Source organism: Crotalus tigris, unplaced genomic scaffold, assembly GCF_016545835.1.
Source record: "Crotalus tigris isolate CLP2741 ecotype Arizona unplaced genomic scaffold, ASM1654583v1 scf7180000024337.5909745, whole genome shotgun sequence".
In the NCBI taxonomy this organism is placed as follows: domain Eukaryota; kingdom Metazoa; phylum Chordata; class Lepidosauria; order Squamata; family Viperidae; genus Crotalus; species Crotalus tigris.
In genome coordinates this window covers 4,230,595-4,252,692 of record NW_024100507.1, presented here as the reverse complement: position 1 = coordinate 4,252,692, position 22,098 = coordinate 4,230,595, and the positions used below count along the sequence as shown (strand labels likewise).

General features: G+C 37.5%; 1 protein-coding gene across 1 annotated transcript in view; it reads right to left on the bottom strand.

Annotated features, from left to right (window-relative positions):
- The window catches only part of PRKCA (protein kinase C alpha), a 228,591-nt gene that overhangs the window by 121,021 nt on the left and 85,472 nt on the right, over positions 1 to 22,098 (bottom strand). The window contains exon 3 of the mRNA XM_039325461.1: positions 4,254 to 4,336. Coding sequence (XP_039181395.1) covers positions 4,254 to 4,336 — 83 coding nt within the window. The remainder of the gene's footprint in view (positions 1 to 4,253; positions 4,337 to 22,098) is intronic.

The following is a 22,098-nucleotide window of genomic DNA, read 5'->3' as shown; positions in this document are numbered from 1 at the left end:
AACACTGGGCATGCATTCCTACAAGTGGAATTATTTATGATCCAGTAATCTATCATTAATGGCTTGAACTGGGAAGAAAAGCAACAGAAGTCAGATTTAGGGTAATTTAGAATTCTATTCCCTTTCCTAATTTCATATTGTGTTCAAAAGGTGTATTCTTGGAGAATTCACCATATAGAGTGGCTAGAAAGGGATTTTTTTTTTTAAATGGAATCTGTGCTTTGCCACTGGAGACAATGGACTTCACTTTGCTATTTGGGTTATTACCTGGGAATGGCTTACTACTATTTCTTGTTTTAGGAAAGTTAATCATGCATGCATTGAAATGAAAAGCCATTATTCTATGTCAAAGCATCTGCTCTGTATACAAAATATCACAGATTTAATTTGTGGTATCTTTTTAAATGGACTCCAGAAAATGGTAGAGGACAGGAAGACCTGGAGGAACGTTGTCCATGGGGTCGCGATGGGTCGGACACGACTTCGCAATTAACAACAACAACAACAAATCTTTTTCTAGGTGAAAAAGATTTCTGGTTAAATTCTGGACAGCCATTTGCAATTAGTACAATCCACTGTCACTGATTATGTATCATCAAGTTGCTATCAAATGACCAGGTTCAAATAATAATTATTTGTTGTTAAACACAGAGGGTCACATAGCTCCATAAAGCATGCAACAACAGGATCACATGAAAACTCTGGATTGATTGGTTCTATGATATATTTGTTTGCTTTCTTGATTATCCATGAAGGAGGCAGTTATCAGAAGCCTTCTCCAATACCAAAGTTCAAAAGTATTACTATTCTTTCTACGTAGCTTCTTCAAAGACCAATGTTCAATTCCATAGAATATAACAGAACTCTATTGCCTACATGATTCCAGTCTTTGTACCTTTGTACAAGGTAGAAGAAGTCAAGAAACCAATGCTATATAAGTCTGAAACTTTTATTGGAATAGCTAATGTTGCAGAACCTTGCAAGACTGAATGTGCTAAAATTTCCCCTTCCCTCATTTATCTTTATGTGAATTAAGGAAGACCCTGTCTGAGGTGTTTTCTTAAGTTTGTTTCTTGGAAGGAGCCAAGTCTGGCCGGTCTGATTATCATCTTGGTAACAGCTGTTCCCCCACCTTCAAGGCCATTCCCTATGTTCTCTATTGTAACTATAAACATGCCACAGCATCTGAATAGTTTCCCCAAGGCTTTCATTATTAACATAATATATTTATTAAATTTATATGCCAGTCATCTCACTATTCTAACTGACTCACTCACCTACTCACTCACTATTTTACAGGTGAAACTCGAAAAATTAGAATATCGTGCAAAAGTTCATTTATTTCAGTAATGCAACTTAAAAGGTGAACCTAATATATGAGATAGACTCATTACAAGCAAAGCAAGATAGTTCAAGCCGTGATGTGTCATAAGTGAGATGATTATGGCTTGCAACTCATGAAAACCCCAAATCCACAATCTCAGAAAATTAGAATATTACATGCAATCAATAAAACAAGGATTGTACATAGAACAATATCGAACCTCTGAAAAGTATAAGCATGCATAGGTACTCAGTACTTGGTTTGGACCCCTTTTGCAGCAATTACTGCCTCAATGCGGCGTGGGATGGAAGCTATCGGCCTGTGGCACTGCTGAGGTGTTATGGAAGACCAGGATGCTTCAATAGCGGCCTTCAGCTCTTCTGCATTGTTTGGTCTCATTTCTCTCATCTTTCTCTTGGCAATGCCCCATAGATTCTCTATGGGGTTCAGGTCAGGTGAGTTTGCTGGCCAATCAAGCACAGTAATCTCACGTTCATGAACCAGGTTTTGGTGCTTTTGGCAGTATGTGCTTCTCCATTCTTCCTCCAGACTCTGGGTCCTTGGTTCCCAAATGAGATGCAAAAGTTCCTCTCATCAGAAAAGTTGCTCTCATCAGAAAAGAGGACTTTGGACCACTGAGCAACAGACCAGTTCTGTTTTTCTTTAGCTCAGGTAAGATGCTTCTGACATTGTTTGTTGTTCAGGAGTGGCTTGACAAGAGGAATACAACATTTGAAGCCCATGTCCAGGATCCGTCTGTGTGTGGTGGCTCTTGATGCACTGATCCAGCCTCAGTCCACTCCTTGTGAAAGTCCGCAACACTTTTGAATGGCCTTTTCCTGACAATCCTCTCCACGCTGCGGTCAACCCTGCTGCTTGTGCACCTTTTCCTTCCACACTTTTCCCTTCCACATAACTTTATATTAATGTGCTTTGATATAGCACTTTGGGAACATCCAACTTCTTTTGCAATTACCTTTTGAAGCTTTCCCTCCTTATGGAGGGTGTCAGTGATGGTTTTCTGCACAGCTGTCAGGTCAGCAGTCTTTCCCATGATTGTGATTCCTACTGAACCTGAGAGACCATTTAAAGCAGCGGTTCTCAACCTGTGGGTCGCAACTCTTTTGGGGATCAAACAACCCTTTCACTGGGGTCACCACAGCATGAGGAACTGTATTAAAGGGTCGCGGCATTAGGAAGGTTGAGAACCACTGATTTAAAGGCTCAGGAACCCTTTGCAGGTATTAGCTGATTTGAGTGGGACACTTTGAGCCTAGAATATTGAACCTTTTCACAATATTCTAATTTTCTGAGATAGTGGATTTGGGGTTTTCATGAGCTGTAAGCCATAATCATCTCACTTACGACACATCACGGCTTGAACTATCTTGCTTTGCATGTAATGAGTCTATCTCATATATTAGGTTCACCTTTTAAGCTGCATTACTGAAATAAATGAACTTCTGCACAATATTCTAATTTTTCGAGTTTCACCTGTATATCTTTGTACAGCCAACACTGAACTAGATTTTCTGACTCAAACAAAGATTATAAGCACTTCACAAAACCATGATTGCCAGTAAATCCTAGATTCCACATTATAAAGCATAAACTAATCTTTTACATATCACAGACCATGCTTTCCATTTTTGGGAATGTTGAAATTTGGAGGAAGTAGGTAAATAAGACACAATGGATAACCTGTGGCATACAGGGAAAGCCTATGCACACATATACTCTTGTCTTGGGAAAGAGTTTCACTTCTTTATGTTATGTTTGTGTCCATCCTAGCCTAGGACTTGAACTTCACTCTGCCTGAGTTTCTACCCTCACAATTCTACAATTAATTCCCACAGTGGAAAAACGGATGGAAAAAGTGTTGCAGCTGGAAGAGATGGCAAAATTAATTATTTTAATTGAAGAGAAGAATATATCTAATTTTGTTTCTATTGGAAACCGCTTCTGGACTTTATGCTTGAAACAGGAAAAAAAATAAAACTTTGATCTGGGGTTTTGATGATTAGATTAGTTTGTTGCTATAGAGATGGTAAATATATACTCAATTTATAAGCAAAAAAGTCAAGGTTGTAACTGTATTTTGTATTTTACTGCATCAAAAAGAGTTGGAAGTCAATCCTTCCCCCCCCCCTTTCCTCTTTATCTTGCATTTCCTTCCCATTATTTTTCCCTTCCCTATTCCCTTATTAGCAGTTTCTATTTGTATTTTATATTATTATAAGCTTCAATTAAAAAACAGTGCTGTAATGGGAAATCATACTAAGAACTGTTTTACAATTATGCTTGAAGAGGCTACAAAATAATGGAGTTTGGATACTTAATGTATCTCTGAGAAATCAAATGGTCTTTTTTTACTGCAAATTATAATTTACACAAAATAATGCATAGCTTCATGTTTCATGCTAAGACAAACCAAAGGATGCCATATTACAACTTCGTGTGATGTGACTAACTAGTTCTTACACATTTAGTAAAGAACATATTGTTATAGAGTAACTTACTCCCTGTACTTGACAACTGCCTCCATATACAATATATCAGGCATTCCAGAACCATAAATAGAAGACAGAGTTTCTACAGGTAATTAAATAGAAAGAAAAGTTGTAACTAAAAGAAAACATGCTATTGCTGATAAGATCTACATCTGTTAGAAGCTCTTTCGAGGAAAATCCCAGGAAGAATCTTGCGTTCTCTTTTCTACATTCCGTATCCTTTTTTTGTTTGTCTATTTATTTCTATCATTACCTGCTCGTACATGCTCTAATTTGCAGAGTTATCCAGTGCCAAAGAAAACATATCTATAAGGCACAATGCAGAAAAGAGCAAAGTAAGATATTCTAATGTTCCAAGGACTTTTCAAAACAACTAATACAGCAAAATGAATGAAATAACAAAAATCCAATGTACTTACATCAGTGTCAGGTCCCTTGTCAGCTCCAGGACAAGAAAAAGTAACGAATTCATGGCACCTCTTGTGAACCACAAAACAGCAAACTAAAAAGAGAAGAAATATAAATTTTTTTAACCATGTTAACAAGTCTATAGTTAACCATGTTAGCAAGTCTATATGCATGGAAATTAGTGTGACACAATAATATGCCCTGTGAAATTCTTTGACAAGCATTCAAATCATAGACCAATCTTCACCATCTCCTTTTCTACCCATGTAACAGTTTACAAGACACTATTTCCTTATCCCTTATGGCAGGGGTGTCAAACTCCCAGACACCCCATTGCCGGCAATGGTAAAACAGTCCCAATATAGTGTGTGACGTCACCTGACATCGCGAGTTTAACATGTCTGCCATATGGGGATAATATACCAAATGCTCATGGGTTCTGTAGCTCTTATTTAGCTTCTTCAGATGGTTCAACAGAAAGGAGTATGAAAGTTGCTACTCAACTAATCAGCAATCTTACATGATTATGGTATAATCTTGGAACAGAGTTGGCAGAATGGAAATGTGAAAAAACAATCATAAATCACTTTTTCAATGCCGTTGTAACTTTGACCAATCACTAAACAAATTGTTGTAAATTGAGGACTATCTGTAAATCATTTCTATGTTCAAAGTCACTACATAATTAAAAATTACTATTGGAATTACTATAGCAAAGAAATATGTATTATAAGGAATACTATTCTAAGTGTAGCTGGATGCTAGATCAAGAACAAAATCTCTTGGGTGACTATTTTACACATGCTTCTCCTAGTTGCCATTTATATATTTTTCACACTGCATAAAATGAATATATTCAATTTTATTTCAATATCTTTAACCATGGGATGAGGCATTCTGTTTTGCCTGAAAAAGTGAGATAAATGTTCACCGCAGGACAATTTTTTTTATTATAAGTGGAAAGCCAAGCTGACAGAACAGATCAACACCTCATGATGAACATAACTATATGAATTGTTTTCTTTATTAATTTTGCTCATCCTTTGGTAAAATATTTCCACTTTATTTATCCCATGAGAATGTTCGGAAGTTTGCTTATGTGCTTGTATTTTATTACTCTCCACAATAAAGCCATTCCAGAAATAAACAACTGGAAATGAAAACAATAGCACTGTTCTCTCTAGTTCGCATTCTGACCTTAAACTCCAAGATTCCAAAACAACAAGAGTCTTGTTTCTGTCCCTACTCACTGCATTCCTATTCACTGTGGAATGAAGTATGACTCAGTGAGGGGGAAAAATGATTTCCCATCCTCTCCAAGTCTAATGATTTTCTTGATTATGACACCCAACTCTATATTTCCACTCTTGGTGCCCCACGTGATGCTGTGTCTGCCCTTTCACGGCACTTGGAGGTTGTGGGGGCCTTGATAGGGGACAACAGGCTTCAACTGAACCCTGGTAAGATCAAATGGCTTTTGGTATGTGGGGATCCTGGATCCAGGACTTTTTCATCTTTGACTCTGGATGAGGTGGCACTGCCCAGAAAGATCCAGTCTATAACATGGGGGGTTCTATTAGTCTCATGACTACTGAGGTAAAAGCAGCTAGGAGAGCCTTTGCACAACTTTGTGTTGTGCGCCAGTTGTGGCTTTTCCTGGACCAGGATTCCCTGCACTCAGTCCCTAGTTATCTCATGGCTAGACTATGGTAATGCAAGGCTACCCTTGAAGAGCATTTAGAAGTTATAGCTGGTGTAGAGTGAGGCAGCATGGATAGTTTTGAGTCCCCCAAGAATGGCCCTTATAACACCACTGCTCCACAAGCTGCACTGGTTGCCAGACTGCTTCTAGGTGCAATTCAAGGTGTTGATTACACCTTTAAAGCCCTTCATGGCATGGATCCAGGTTACTTGAGGGACCGTCTCAACCCCACTGGGGTTGGCAGGTAGCACTCATGCAGGCAGAGGAGGCATGTTGTGGGTCCTGAGTATTCTGGCTGGTGGGATCCAGGAGGAAAGCCTTCTCTGCTGTTGCTCCTGCCCTCTGGAACATCTTGCCCCCGAATCTGAGGTTGGCCCCAACCCTATCTTTTCGTAAGGTCCTAAAGACGTGGCTTTGCCAGTCAGCTTGGGGCCCCAGTGGGGGAACAGTACAATGGAAGTGGCTAATTGAGTAATAACAGACCCCACCTCACTCCCTCCACCTCCACCCTCCCTATGTGGAAGAGGGCAGATAGGGCATTTTTTGCTGTCTTCTGAATTAATTTAAATTTACTTGAATCCTACACCATACTTATCAAAAGTAGCATGTAGTATTATAGAGAGAGGTTGTACCAGCTAAGGAAAGAACAGAATCTTCCATCCCATTAATGCACTGAAAAGTCATCACTTGCGATAATTACTTGCACATTCATAGTGAAGTCTGCAATTATGGAACTGAGATGGCTTCCACATAAGCCTAGACCCTGATAACACAGGGTCCTTATTCATCCAGAAAACAATGTATATACAAGGTATACGTGAAAGCTTCTCTAATTTAGACGCACACTCTCGATGCATTTGATTTAAGAAAGGTGTGATGTGTTACCTTTTCTATTGAGCCAAGACCCTTAGGCAATAGGATATTATGTTTACCTTTAATGCATGTGTGTTTTTAAGCAGTTCAGTAATATACATATTTTATTATTATTATTATTTTTATCCCACCTCTTTTACTTTATAAATAACTCAAGGTCACAAACATACATAAAACTCCTTCCTCTTTTCCCCACAACAACCCGGTGAGGTGGATTGGGCTGAGAGAGAGGTCTGACTCAAGGTGCCTTTCGTACCTAAGCCAGGACTAGAACTCAAAATCTACTTTCTAGCCAGGTGCCTTAACCACTAAACCAACTGGTCTCTTATCTGCATCCACCTCCATCCCTCCGTCTCCACACAAGCCCCCCCAATACAGATTTTTCAATCAATATTTGAACCTGATTATCAACATGCTTCAAAACTACTTGTAACCATCCTCTTCCCCCCATTAGTGGCTATAATTTTGTCCAATTAAGAGGAAACTTAAGAATAGTTAATTAAATTTCTTCATTCTGGTAGAATCCAAGTCTACTAAGCTACATCTGTCATAATACCCAACCATCTTCATTACTGGCTATTGGAAATGACAAGTGTTTACAACCTAATACATCTGAAGAATATCAAGTACTGGAAGGCTGAGGCCAATCACTAAGAACTATGAACAAATTAGCTGCAAAATAGTAATGAACTTGTTAACATTTTCAGAGCAGCTTCTTTGGATTAATTGAGCATGCACATATAATAGTCAAGTTTTGCTTGAATATGGAGTTGTATTTAGTTATATATTTTATCCTCAATACAAGCTTATGAGGCAAATTGTCCCAGCAGAAAATCATTTGTGCAAGTCTATATTACTGCTTGAAAGCAAGTTTGGTCTAGTAGTTAAGACATCAGGCTAGAAACCACGAGACTGTGAGTTCTAGTCCTGCCTTGGGCAAAAAGCCAGCTGGGTGACTTTGGGCCAGTCGCTTTCTATCTGCCCTAGGAAGGAGGCAATGGGAAACTACTTTTGAAAACCTTGCCAAGAAAACTGCAGGGACTTATCCAATCTTTTGAGAATCAGACATAATTGAATGGAAAAAGAAAATAAAGTAACTGTTGTCCATTTGCATTTTTTGTCATATTCATAACTTCCTTACATACATAATTTGTAGCCAATAATCCCTATAGAGGCAAATCAGGATGGAAGAAAAAAACCTTTTGAACTAATTTGTAAAAAGCCATTCCTGACCCTACACTGAACCTCTTCAAAGCAATAGCATTTTATTCTGCAAATTCAAGATGTAACAAGGACTGCTAAAGCAGTGGTTCTCAACCTTTTTAATGCCGCGACCCCCAACTGGTCGTAAGTCGAGGACTACTCAACTGGTCGTAAGTCGAGGACAACTCAACTGGTGCAGTACCGTTTGCAGAATGGGACTTTTGTCGGGCTTAGCAGGGCAGAGACAGCCTGGACAATTCCTATTGGCTTTTGAAAACCAATAGAATTAGACTCTATTCAAGAGGGTCTATTCTATTGGCATTCAAAAGCCAATAGAATAAAAGGGAGTAGCACAGCTAAGGAAAAGGGGGAAAAAATGGCGGACTGTGTTGTTTGGCGACCCCCGTGAAATGGTCGTTCGACCCCAAATGGGGTCCCGACCCACAGGTTGAGAACCACTGTGCTAAAGCATTATCTTGATTGATCAAAGTATATTGAACAATATTTTTACCCAATAATTTCTGAATTTAATGCACACCGAGCACCTGATTGATTTCAATCCATAATATTATTCCCAGATGTCTTACTTTGAAAAGATCCATCAATTAAAATTAAGTACAGACTTCATTCACTATCAAAATGCATTCTTCCTTCTTTTCAGAAACATTTATATTATAAAAAATATATTGTTTACACTGAAAAGAAAAAACTCATACACCAAATCTAAAGATTCACTTTTATACTTATGAGATAGATATAATCACAGTGAAAACATACTATTTATTTCATTAATGCAAAAAAAAAGGTTTTGTATCACTGACATTTCAAATACTTAAATACAAACTATACTAAACCTGTGTACAGTTTTAGCTACCAACAGATTTATTCTTGCAAGCTTAATAAAAACTAATAAGTTTAATCCAACAAGAAAGCAAATGTTTATTTAAGGTGGAAAGAACAGGTCTGGCTAGCAAATGACCTGCTTAAACCAGTGCATCATATTTATGTAAGTTAATCTGATGTTTTTTTTAAAGAAGAGTTTCATGTTTTTTGTGGCCATAATCCTGTATTATACTAGAAAGAGTATGACTGAAGTAAGATCACAAATTCTTCTCCATATATTTGCACAACAGATCTAGCCTCTTCATTATATTCATACAACTGCATTAGTGCATGCTGCTTATACCCGTAAGATCTAAAACAGAAGGGCTGAACAAGATAAAATATGAAATGAACATACCCACCCCTGGGAGCCCAGGTTGGCTGTTGGGAGGAGTGGCTACTTGTCCCTTGGGGAAAATCGCCCAAGTACAATTATCCCTCTGCGAATCACCCACAATGGGGAGAACGGAGATGGAGGGTTGGGGGGTCCATTGGTGGCAGCAGAGCAATGGATGAGTGCCAGCTAAGTCTGAATGCCAGCTGCAAATTAGTTGTGGCTGGAGGGTATGGGGTGAAGGGGGCACAGAGGTGAATTGTCCCATTCCATCTAGCAATGACTGTAGCTCAAGAATTGAAGAAGGAATTTTAAACGCCCCTACAGGAAGTCATTGATTTATGACTGTAATGGAGCCCAGAATTTCTACCATATATCTTGATGGTCATAAGATAAAGTACCCATACAATTGACCCTATTTTATGACATTTTTTGTAGTGATTATTAAGCAAATGCCACAATCATTAAGTGAATCCATTGTCTGCAATGGGTATTTTTTGTCAGAAACCAGAGTAAATGCCAGTTCTGGTAAAAACAAATGTCATAAATCATGGTCCTATGACTGCGGGATGCTGCAAATGGCTGTAAATGCAGGCCAGTTGCCAAGCTCCCAAAATGCAATCACATGACCATGGGGGAAGTTGGCTGTCAGACTTCAAAACCAGAGCATCAAATCCAACCACATTTTTGTAAGGTGGTTGGATTTGAAGCTTATGGTAAGCACTGTGTCACAGAAAGTATGCCTCCTGGTTCCCAAAAGATGACACTGATCAGTTGATGGGATCTACAGCAGCCCTATGCAAAGAGCTGCTAAAATGGGCTTATAGTCCATTAGGCTGGCTAGATTTTGAAAACAAAACAAAACCAGAAACAAGTGCATTCATCAGAGGAAAGGTGGCAGGGGGAGGAAAAGTTAAAACACACACACACACACACACACACACACACACACATAGGCATTTCATTAGCCAAGAAAGTCTTAATTCAAGATGAGAAAAACAAACAATTTCTAGAAGCAGCAAAAACAGCTTAAGAATGTCATTGTGTGCTTGTTAAGTTGGGCTTAAGTCCACTGAATTAATTAATGCTATGCCGAATAAACAAGTTTAAATTCTGGGTACAGAATCTGTGGGAAAGAATAAGTCACCATTTCCAAAACAATGAAAGGTGCTATGCTGTCAAACTCACTTCCCTTCTTAAGGTATAGAGAAAAAGGTTGCATTATGGACAGCATCCCCCACAGGTATGGATGGCCCCAGTCTTTGGTCTTTCCCAAGGCATTAAAGACTCAAATATTACCTCAGGCATTTGGGTCCCCAGCATGTTGTTTTTGCTGCTTAAAATTAGATTATTTTTAGATCCAGATATATTTTTATATGTGGCTAATCACATAGTCAGCCAGATATTCAGACTGGTTTGGCATTTTTGTCCATCTATCAAGTCCTTCCCAAGGATCTATGATAGGCAGATGTGGATGTTTGATGGTGTTGGAGGATGTATGTAAATTGTTCTTATAAAGTTGCCTTTTGCAACTGTCAATACTGGTGATGTTCAAGTGGTGCTCCATTTGTTTTGTGATTGCACCCAAAGCACCTATTACTATTGGTACTTCATTTGCTTACTTTTTCCATAGTCGTTCTACTTCTTTTTGATGGTCTTTGTATTTTGTTATTTTCTCCAGTTCCTTCTCTTATTACTATTACTATTATTTTAGGTTTACATCTAAATACATGTATTTTGATTTTAGTTCAAATTTCTTGTGAGGTGCCCAGAGTAACTGCTGTGAGACGGGTGACTACATACATAATTTAAATAAATAAACAAGCCACACATAATTGAACCAGGACTGTGATCATCAATTAGGAAAACTCAATATTCTATCTAGAGCTACTTTAGAGATTCACAATAATTTCTTACCTTAAAATGAAACTTAAACATAGTTTCTTTGAGGGAAGAACTACCACAGGTGGAAGAAAGAAGCTTTGAGCTTATAGAAGTAACCAACTGTTGTGTATTTTGAAATTACACATAGAAATAACTGTTTGCCTTGAACTATTCATTACTCAAAATAGACAAGTTTTTAAATCAGATCTCTCTAATTCTAATTTGAAAACACAATCTGTTTAATATCAAAGCATTTTATTTAATCAACAGATTTAGTAAACACAAAGTATTTACTGTACTAGTTTCCAGACCTTGTGTTCTTTTTATGAACATCAGAAGCAAGCAATCCAACACACATTGCTCTAGCTGAAACTGTATTCATTCATCTTCACAGGAACTTTATAATATAAGTTGCTGGCAAATAGGGGTCCAAGTCATCCTTCCCTAAGGTGACCAACTGTCCTCCTTTAGGGAGGACAGTCCTCCTTTTGTAAGTTCTGTCCTCCCTCAAAAAGTGTCCTCCTTCATGTCCTCCTTTTTGATATTTGAAGACTAATCTGCAGGGCTTTTTTTTCCCTCATAGAATGCTCAGAATGGCGTTCCAGCACCTTTTTTTTGATGGTTTTTTTTTTCAAAACTTTGCACATGCAAATTGTCTATATTATTGTTGCAATGAATAAAATGTTTTTTATTTACGATATTTTTTTCTTCAATTTATTTGTGTCCTCCTTTTCATTGTAAAAAAGTTGGTCACCTTACCTTCCCAACCTTTAAGCTGCTGCTGTCCTAATTACTCATATCCAAATTTTCATAGTGGTAGCAAACGCCCACCTTTGTCTGGGCTCAGAAACTAAATAGGGTTGGGCCAGACTGGTATTTGAATGGTAGAGTCACAAAATATATCAAGGCTGTAAGCTCTGCTGGAAAGTCACAAAAAAGGCAACAGCAAACCAGGGCAACAACTTGGAGAAGGCAGGGTTCATTAAGGTATTCAATACACAAAGTTGTTTCAGTTCTTACTAGTGTTAATGAGGTCTACACTGGGCTATTTGTTTGAGCTGCAGATTTAGACAGAATTTGTAAATGTAAACCAGGCCATTTTCTTGAACTAGCAACTAGCAGAGTGAAGGACTTGAAGGAGAAAAGAAATGGAGCAGGTAAGCCTGAGAACTAAAGAAGAGCAACATGGAACCAAAAAGGAAACATCTCTCTCTACACCCCCCCCCATGCTTTCTCAACTCCAATTCCTTTCAAATACCAGTTCCTTAAGAACAATAATGTAATGCAGAATTTATCTGAAATATTGTGTTTGCTTGTAGTAACAACAAAACAGAGTATCCAAAACAGAGACACAGTCAAAGAGAAATTAATACTTCCCTAATTTGACCATTTTTAGTATGTTGGTGGCTGGGTTACATAGCGTATTTAATTAAGTATAATTTCTTCAATTAAACAGTTCAATAAACAACAGGATGATTTGTATGTGTGTATGGTAGTGGACTGGCTAATAGTGTTTTAAAGCTACTGTTGTTGTTTATATTTATTGGCCTCCCAGCTCCAGTGAACTCCAAGCGGTATACAAGATTGGGGAAAACATAAAAACACCTAAAAACTTTCAATCACACAGATTAAAATAATCTAATGGACAGCAAAAAAAAACCCCAGTAAAACAAAAACAGTGGCCATTGAAACAAATAATAAACATTATTAGCTTCATACAACCAGAGGTTCTCAAACAGATTTCTGTTGATGGTCAGCAAATTCCCGTTTCCCTTCAGACATTGGAGAGAGAACGGAAAAATTTCCTCTCCTTCTAAGAGGCATGGATACAGATCAGCACTGTGGTAAGAAGCAGGTAAAAACAAAACAAAAACAAAACAAAAAAAAACCCAACCCACCCAGAGTGATGGCATATGCCAAAAAGATCCCAGGAAGACAAAGGAGGCACTTAAGAGATGAAAGAGGGCAGAAAGAATGGAGGGGAGAAACATAAGAAAGAGATTCTGTAATTTCTTTAATTACACTACCCATAAATTGAGCAAGAGAATATATTTCATAGGCTCTCAAGATTGTTATATTACCAGGTATTGCTGATGTGGGCAAAATAGGAGAAAAGAGTATTAGAAGATAGTTTGTCATCTTGAGTTAAAGTAACAAGGGTAAGATAAATATAAAATAAAATAAAATTTAGAAATAAAGATCTTTCCAGAAGTCCAGCTGGTTCTTAATTTCAATCTAGATAGCTTCCAAAAGCTTGAGACCACCTGAACTCTCCACACACATTTTCTTTTCACTGTATTCTCAACTAATGTAATATTATTTTCTCTACTTATTTCATTATTTATGGTGTAGTATAGGCAAAAAAAAAAAACATACCAGTTCCAAGGAGGTAGAATTATTTCACTTGCTGAAATAATCCTTGGGACTGTAGCTAACCAACTAGGATTGTTGGCCTTGAATGAAAAGTACTTAATGCGCCCTGATTCTTTCAAATGCTGAGGCATACTTTGTAAGCAATGCATAGCTGACTCCGTCTGGTACTCAACAAATGCTTTGAGAGACAGAGAAGTGTGATTGGCTGTCACTTACATGAAAACTATTCCTTACCTATTTGGGGTTCACACAATTTTACTTGATACGACTGTGTATGACCCATAAAAGGAAGAGATATTAATTCTTTTTCTCATGACACATATGTGTACACTAGGAAAGGAATCAATAAATGGCTCAGAAGATGATTAAATAGATACCAAGTAAGAGAATATAACAAGAAGGAGAATGACAGAAAGGAAACTCTTTTGGCATTAACTGCTGGATCTGGTATTTCCAACAATATAAAATGTATTTAAAATGCAACAGAGCTACTGCTTTCATCTATGCATGGGGAATAACTACAGTGCAACCTAATTCCATTTCCATACAAAGTACTTCAAAGCCCATTCAGGAGTATAACCTAGTGTTGGATTGTCCCTGGACAGAGATCCTCAATTGGCTTTTAAGGTTAAGTAGTTAAACACTTGGTACTGATCCAACTAAACATGTCTTTTTTTCATCCTGTTCCTTGTAGAAGAACTGTGGTGGTATGGTGGTTAGAATACAGTATTGCAGGCTAATTCTGCTGACTGCCAGAAGTTCAGCAGTTCAAGTGTCACTGGCTCAAGGTTGACCCAGCCTTCCATCCTTCCAAAGTCGGTAAATTGAGGAGCCAGATTGTTGAGGTCAATAGGCTGACTCTGTAAACCCCTTAGAGAGGGCTGTAAAGCACTGTGAAGCAGTATATACAGTTAAGTCTAAAGCTATTGCTATTACTATTCCTCTGGATTTTTATCCATCTTTTCTGACTCAGAATTCTTGAAGATTCAAAGGGTTCTCTGATTTATGGGAAGAAATAAAAATGAAATTCCATAAAACACATCTTTGGCAATAAATGAGCTAATTGTGTTAATGCTAAAGGAAATGCATTGAATAGGTTGACAATTCATATCTGAAAGGCACTTCTCATTTGGCAACTGCCTAAGTAGCACAATAAAAGGGTAATAAACAGTAGTAAAAAATTCCTTTTTTGACCAATGCTGGCATTTAAGGGCAAGAAAAGTCTTCAATTTGAAGCTGATTAAAGTCTGGTCAGTTTCAGGCAGCTGCTGAAGTCTGGGAGGACTCTAATCAACTAATTAAGGTCATAAACCTAAACTTGTTAACTTACATTTGGCACACTTTAGGGAATCCCTGCAATGTGGTGAAAAGCAGTTGGGAAGAGATAACATGTTTAAGCATAACCTCTGTGAGGGGGCAAAAAAAAAAAAAAACAACACAAAAAGAAAATTGGTCAAGCAAGGATACTATGACAGAATGAGATGGCATCAACCAGTAATTTTTCCAGCTTCTTTCTCAGTCATGTGCTCACTTAGCAACCATTTCATTTAACGACTGAATCATTAGAACAATTGCAGTCACTAAATGAGGATTAATTATATGAAAATATAACTTGGTTTCTTATTAGAATCAAAGAAACATGTCCAATTCTTCTCTATTATTTAATTTTAAAAAGGAAGCTGTACTTAGGTGCCAGAATATCTATGGTTTCTCTTCTAATAGTCTATGAAGAGTTCTGTTACCTTTGTTCAGATTGTTTGTGTATCATTAGAACTCTTTTTTTCCAGTCTCACTTTCAAAGACACCATTGCAAGTCTTTGAATTCTTCGTCTTTTTCTATCTGTTAAAAGAAGGTGGCCACCAAAATGAATTTTGAAAATTGATCAAAAATTTCTAGGTACTATCTGAGCTCAATGAAAAAAACTGAAAGTGTCTGATGTGAGGTTTGCTCCCCTCAAACACAGCTGGATGGTTGTGAATGTTTGGCTACGTTGCAGAAGGAAATGGCCACACAAGAACTCGGGTTCAACTGGACCTGAATGTCAGAAGGCCAGGAAGTGCCACATTATTCGGAGGAATGCATGTCATTTACAGCCAGAACTGCCTGCACTCTTCCCCCCAGGGCAGCTGTTACATTTCTGTCTGCTTAGTATGAAAAAACAAAAGTCAGAATAATAGTATTTTGCTAGGTTAGGGGTCCATTTGCTAGTCATTCTCCAAGATTATAGGAGATGAATATATTTATAACACAGCATTTTATTGCAAGGTCTTTTGCGTTAAAATAATACATTCCTAGACATTTTCTGTGATCCGTGCATTAGCTCTGTTTCCTAGCTTTGGCTGCTGTAGAATGTGGAAAGCTTAGTGAAATACTAAATAAGGGAGGCATACATACTTGTAATGTCAACCTGATTAGCACTGCTCTCCTGACTTCTTGATTTTCTTTACCTGGTGAAGGATGGACAGTCAAGCCCCACTTTTTTTAATGCAATGATTGAAATACACATTTCTCCTTGACAAGTAAAGGTATTTATTTATGTATTAAATTTTTATGCTAGCCTTCTCCCCAATAAGGTGATTCTGGGTGACTTGCAGATGATAAAAAACACATAGAACAACAATAAAATATTAAAACTATGCAAATAAAAAAAATTAAAACTATCCAAAAAACCAAACTAAAACTGAAGATATTTAGCTACAACACATATTATCCACATATCATCCGTCTCTCAGGGGAATAGAGTCTCCTTCACAGACTTGATTAGGCAGCAGCAGCAGCAGCAGCAGCAGCAGCTGGCATTTCTGAATAGCCAAGATAGAGTCAAGAAAGGTCACAGGCTTAAATAGTTCTCATACTCAAAACATTGCATGGGAAGGTTGCAGAACTATTGCTGGAAGGCTAAAAGTAACATATACAGCTCTGTGGGTGCACAGCAAACATAAAAACACAGATAAATTAAACTCTGATAAGCCACAAAGCACAAAGTTCTCTTTATTTAATGCAATAACAATATATAATATACATTTAAAGAAAGAAAGAATGGGATTGACAGCTGGCCTCTTTTCCTCCATTCTGAACTTCATTCACTCAAACAGAAGGGTTGTTTGATTTTTAACCCCAAACAGGAATATAATGTTGGGGCTGATTATACATTTTTACAGAGAAGCATAGCATATCTAGACGAAATGGAGGACCACATGACTATAAATATTTCTGCTGAAATCTGTCTTTGAAGCTGCGACTTGAGAATTGTTCTGGGTTTTGATTCTCTATATTATTTACAGATTCTGTTTTTCCTTCCTTCCTTCCTTCCTTCCTTCCTTCCTTCCTTCCTTCCTTCCTTCCTTCCTTCCTTCCTTCCATCCATAATTGTTTCTTCCTTATGTCTTATCCAATGTTCTTCTCCCCTTATCAAATCTTTGAAGCTTATTTTCATGCTATTATAGATAATTATCTAATTTTTGTCCTCACAGTTAGGCAAAAAGCTAACAATTTTACTTTTAGAGTTAAATAATAAAATAATAATACAAATACTACAAATAATAAAACCAGAAAGTATTTTCCCCAAAATTACTTTGGGAAATGAGATCAGTATATTCAAGGATATCCATTTCTTGGGATTGTGAATTAGTACATTTATCTGGTAAGAAGACTGGCTGTTTCAGCCTCAAATAGCTTTTTATCAGTTGGGTTGAAGATTATATTATACCCGCCAAGTAAAATGAAATAAACATAAACATAAGGGAGATACAGTAGACATTTCTGTTGAAAAGTATGGATATCTTCAAAGATAAACCATTTCTTTGATGGGGTGAAATTGTAAGCTTTTCTGCAATGCCTACACAGATTTCCTTCCCTCCCTCCCTCCCTCCCATCCATCCATCCATCCATCATGATAATTTCCCCTTTGTTTTTGTAACATTTGCTGCAAGCAGGGAAAGAAAGGTAAGTATACTTGTGTGATTTTATTTGTGAGAGCAGTCTGGGTAACTACCGTAAGTAAGAATGACTGTATGTGCAGGTGCCTATGAATGAGTTTTATAACAGAGTTACTTTTATTTTACAAGTAACCAATTACTTTTTTTTCTGCCCCACTTTCCTGGATTTGTTTGATCTGTAGTCAGCTCCCCTAAATTGATGAAGAAGATTAGCATTGCAGAATTTCTGTCTCTCTTCACATTTTTGGGAGCGGGGAACAATCTTCTGCTTGGATAAATATAACAAATAATGTAAGAGACTGATAGCACTTCCTATTCCTATTTTCATAAGGCCTTGGTAGGTCATAAACTAAATTAATCTTCCAGGAAATAGTTTACACAACACAAGAAAGATTAGTTCATTGAGTGATTTTAGCCCCTTCGCCCCCCCAAGCATCTGCTTTGTTTTTTAGATAATAGATCCTTTCTATTTTGATAATAAGTACAATAACAGCTCTGTTCATCTGGTATTACAGCTACTCCCCAAAACTTCTAAGAAATTATTCATTTATCAGCATGTTCTGAGTAACCATTTTCCATAGAATAATTTTCCTGAGCCAACAAAAATACAAATATATGTAAGAATCCATCAAAGGAATGGACTACTGAATCTACTGAGAGGCAATCATTTATATTTTCTCCTTGCAAAGCATGAATTACATACCCTCTTATTTCATCTGAGAATATCAGTGCCAAATGTACCATTTCTGTAATGGATTATGGGGTTATTTTACTTTATAAAAAATACTTTATAGCAGTGCCCCCCCCAATCTTTGGGGCACCAGGGATTGGTTCTATGGAAAGGCTTTTCCACGGACTAGAGGCGGTGTAGTTTCATGCACCTGCCTGCATGCCGCACATGCGCAGATGGGGTTTCACTCACTTAAGTGGCTCAATTTCTGGTGCACCACAGATCAGTGCCGCCTGCTTTATAGGACAAAAGGGGTAAAATATACATTAAATAAAATGATCACAATAAAACCAGCAATGAGGGGTCCTTGGTGCTCTTTGAGCTTGGTTGTTTTCTTGCAGATGTTTCGTTACCCAAACTAGGTAACATCATCAGCACTGTTGTTATGAGGTTACCTAATTTAGGTAACAAAACACCTGTAAGAAAACAACCAAGATCAGAGCCAACCAAGGACTCTTATTTCAACTCTGAACTACAAATATTCTCCTTTAGCAAGAGCAAGAGCACTTAAGATTTATATATTGCTTCATAGTGCTTTAAGGTCCTCTCTAAGCAGTTTACAGAATCAACCTATGGCCCCCAACAATCTGGGTCCTCATTTTACCTACCTCGGAAGGATGGAAGGCTGAGTCAACTTTTTGCTGGTGAGAATCGAACTGCCAAACTGCTGACAATCGGCGGTCAGCAGAATCAGCCTGCAATACTGCATTCTAACCATTGTGGCACCGGGGCTCTTTATTGGTAAAACCAGCAATGCTAAAATGAATAAAAGCAAAGCTTCATATCTCTTCACCACCAGAGACTGGAACCTGGAGGTTGCTCAGCTTGTGACATGACAGAGGCTTTGGGTGACAGAGGCAGTCAGAGATCAGTGTTGCTTTCCCCATTACCTATGGAGGTTAGCAGTTGGGAGTCCTCTCCTCTGCTGCACTGCCAACTTGAAGCAGGGGACAAGGGCCGCCTTGCTGCCCCTCTCATTTGGGTCATCATTGCTACCTGGAACCTGCTGTTGGAGGTCCCTGGAAATATTGACCAATTAGAAATGGTCTGCATATCTTATCTTTACAACCATATACATTTCAATAGAGATAATTGAAATATTCTGTTCCCTCTTTTTAACACGCCAGTCACAACATTAAGTTTTAATGCTTGCTCTACATATATTTATTCATAAGGTGTGGAATGTTGAACTGTTTCAAAAAGCAAAGTAAGCAACTATCACAGGAATCTTCATTGTTCTTTCTGTAGAGTATTTACTTCTGCAACAACAAGAGAAAGCTAAACAGCAAATAAAATAGCAGATTCCAAAAAACTACTTGGAGTCAAACATGAATGAGGTGGTATAAAAATACCCCTAATGTAACTGAATTAAAAAAAAATTCTGTTAATCTGAACTCTTAAGCACCTGAGAACTCTTAAACATTGTGCCTGCAAAGAAGTATGTGCATATGTACACATACACACACACACACACACACACACACACACACACACACACAGAGCCATGTGCTGGACAATTGCTCTTAGAATTTGATCAGTCAGTCAGTCTGATCAAAGGAAGGATAGGCATGGAATTGTGAGCAATATAGTCATATGCATCTGTAAGCCATCAGGTTTGGGAAGGCTGCACATCCATTTAATAATACCCACATTATAAGAGTGAATCACAAAATTAAATTGCTGCAGTAAGATTTGCATCCCAAGTTCTTAAATATGACAAATAAATAAATGAGTAGCAAAAGCAAGGCCCAGAGTGCCCATGCAAAATTAGAAAATATATCTTTTTACTATAATTATTTCTTTGTTTCTTTGTTCATCCATTCATTCATTCATTAAATTTGCATGCCACCCTTCTTTCCAGAGTCAACTCCAAATGGCTTACAGACATGCAGGGCTTTAAATCTGATAACCAACACCTTGAATTAGACCCAGATGCAAACTGGCAGCCAGTGCAGCTTGAAGCAGAGCAGGGGCCCACCCTAGGGGCCCAAGAACTCTCTGTGAATCTGTTTTCTGCACCAGCTGAAGCTTCCAGATACTCTTCGAGGGTAGCTCCATGTAGAGCACATTGTAGTAATCCAACCATGAGATGACTACAGCTTGAGTGATGAGCTCAGTGACCCCCAATTCCTCCTGTAGCGAGAAATTTATCACTGCCTGAACCCACCTGGCTGTTACAGTCCTAGAGGTTTCACAAACCAGGAGGAACCGAGGCATAACTGACAGTGATTGCACTGGCAGCACCATCGAAAACTCATATTTGCTCTGATAACAATTATCATTATTATTCATTAGACATAAACCTCAATCAACTGAACATTTAAATTGGCTGGCGCTGATGGTTGACACGGGTTGCTACCAGCATCCTAAATGGCAACGAGGTACCGCAGTAGCGCAGTTGTTTATTATTATTGTTGTTGTTTTTGTTGTTCTTGTTTAAAATCAAGTTGGGGGCAAAACCAACATCTAGGAATACAGTGCACACTATGGCACCTGCCATCATATTATTATTGTTGTTGTTGTTGTTTTTATTATTTAAAATTTATTATTTAAAATCAAGTTGGGGCAAAACCAACATCTTGCAGTACAGTGCCCGCTATGGCACCTGCTTCCTAGACTAATATCTCAGTTTAATTAAAATGGTTTCATTCTTTAAACTAGTTTCTATCTGAAATTCAAACTGTCATTTTTCAGCAAATCTTTTATAATCATTCTGCCACAAAAAAAACAAAAGGGTTCCAGCCCTGAATAATTTATCTTATCTTTAGCTTCCAAATTTTTCCTTTCTCCAGGCAAACACCTCCAGTTTTCTAATTGAGAACACTTTTACTCCTACAGCAGTAGGTATGACAACAGTTCAATAGGAAAATCTATTCTTAATTAGTAAATCACTAAAAGCTAAAACTGGCAGGGGACAGTAATCTTTAGAACAAAATATACACACAAAATCATCTGCATTCAAGTTACTAGCCTTTTCTTTCTCCGCTCTTCCTGTCTGAGCTTAGTAATGATAATCCCAAGGCTTCATTAACCATAACTTTATTTATTGTTATTATACCATATGGACATTTCATTTAAAAACAAATATAAAAGGAAGGTAATTATTTCAAATATCATCTTGGAAGGTTCGTCACATAAACAAAAACAAAACTAGAATGCATCAGAAGTTCAGTATATGAGAGGACTTCCAATAAAAATGGCTGACTGACTGTTATTCTGGGACATTAGTGTTTTACTCTGTTGGAAAAAGTGGAAAATCGATGCTCTTTTTCCTTTTCCTTTTTTTTAATCTTGCACCTCCCCTTTCTTAAAATCTTCATTTTCTTTGTCTTTTATGTTATAATAAGACTCAATGAAACATTATTAAAAAAAGACATTATATGAATGAAATGCACTAGAGACAAAAAGCTAACAAATCAAAGCTCAGGGTATGTAAATTAGCAGGGCCATTGAAAATGGAGACATCATTCACACCCATACACTACACTAATCCCAGTCATGCAATATGGTAAGTTTCTTTTTTTAATGGTCCAATGGTAGGGAAAATGGTGAGTTGGAATTGCTTTTTGGGAACCCAGAGATGTTATAAAATGGCTGTCAGCTAAGTAAATAAATTGTGCCTATGCACTGCCAGCCCGCAAAGCTGAGGGATAATATGAACATACTCCCTCAACATGGAGAGTTCTATCTTTGTAGAAGAACTGGTCACCATGAATAGAATAGAATAATAATAACTTTATTGTCACTTTGAATGTACTAATTGGCATACATTAAAATGAAATTTTGTTGCATACAGTTCTCAAAGGGTCATCACTTCCAATATATATTACATAAATATGACAAAAAAATAAATACAGAATTATGCATATATCCACATATATTATATTACACAGAGAAACCATACAGTCAAGTTCAGATTATGTATACATGTGCATG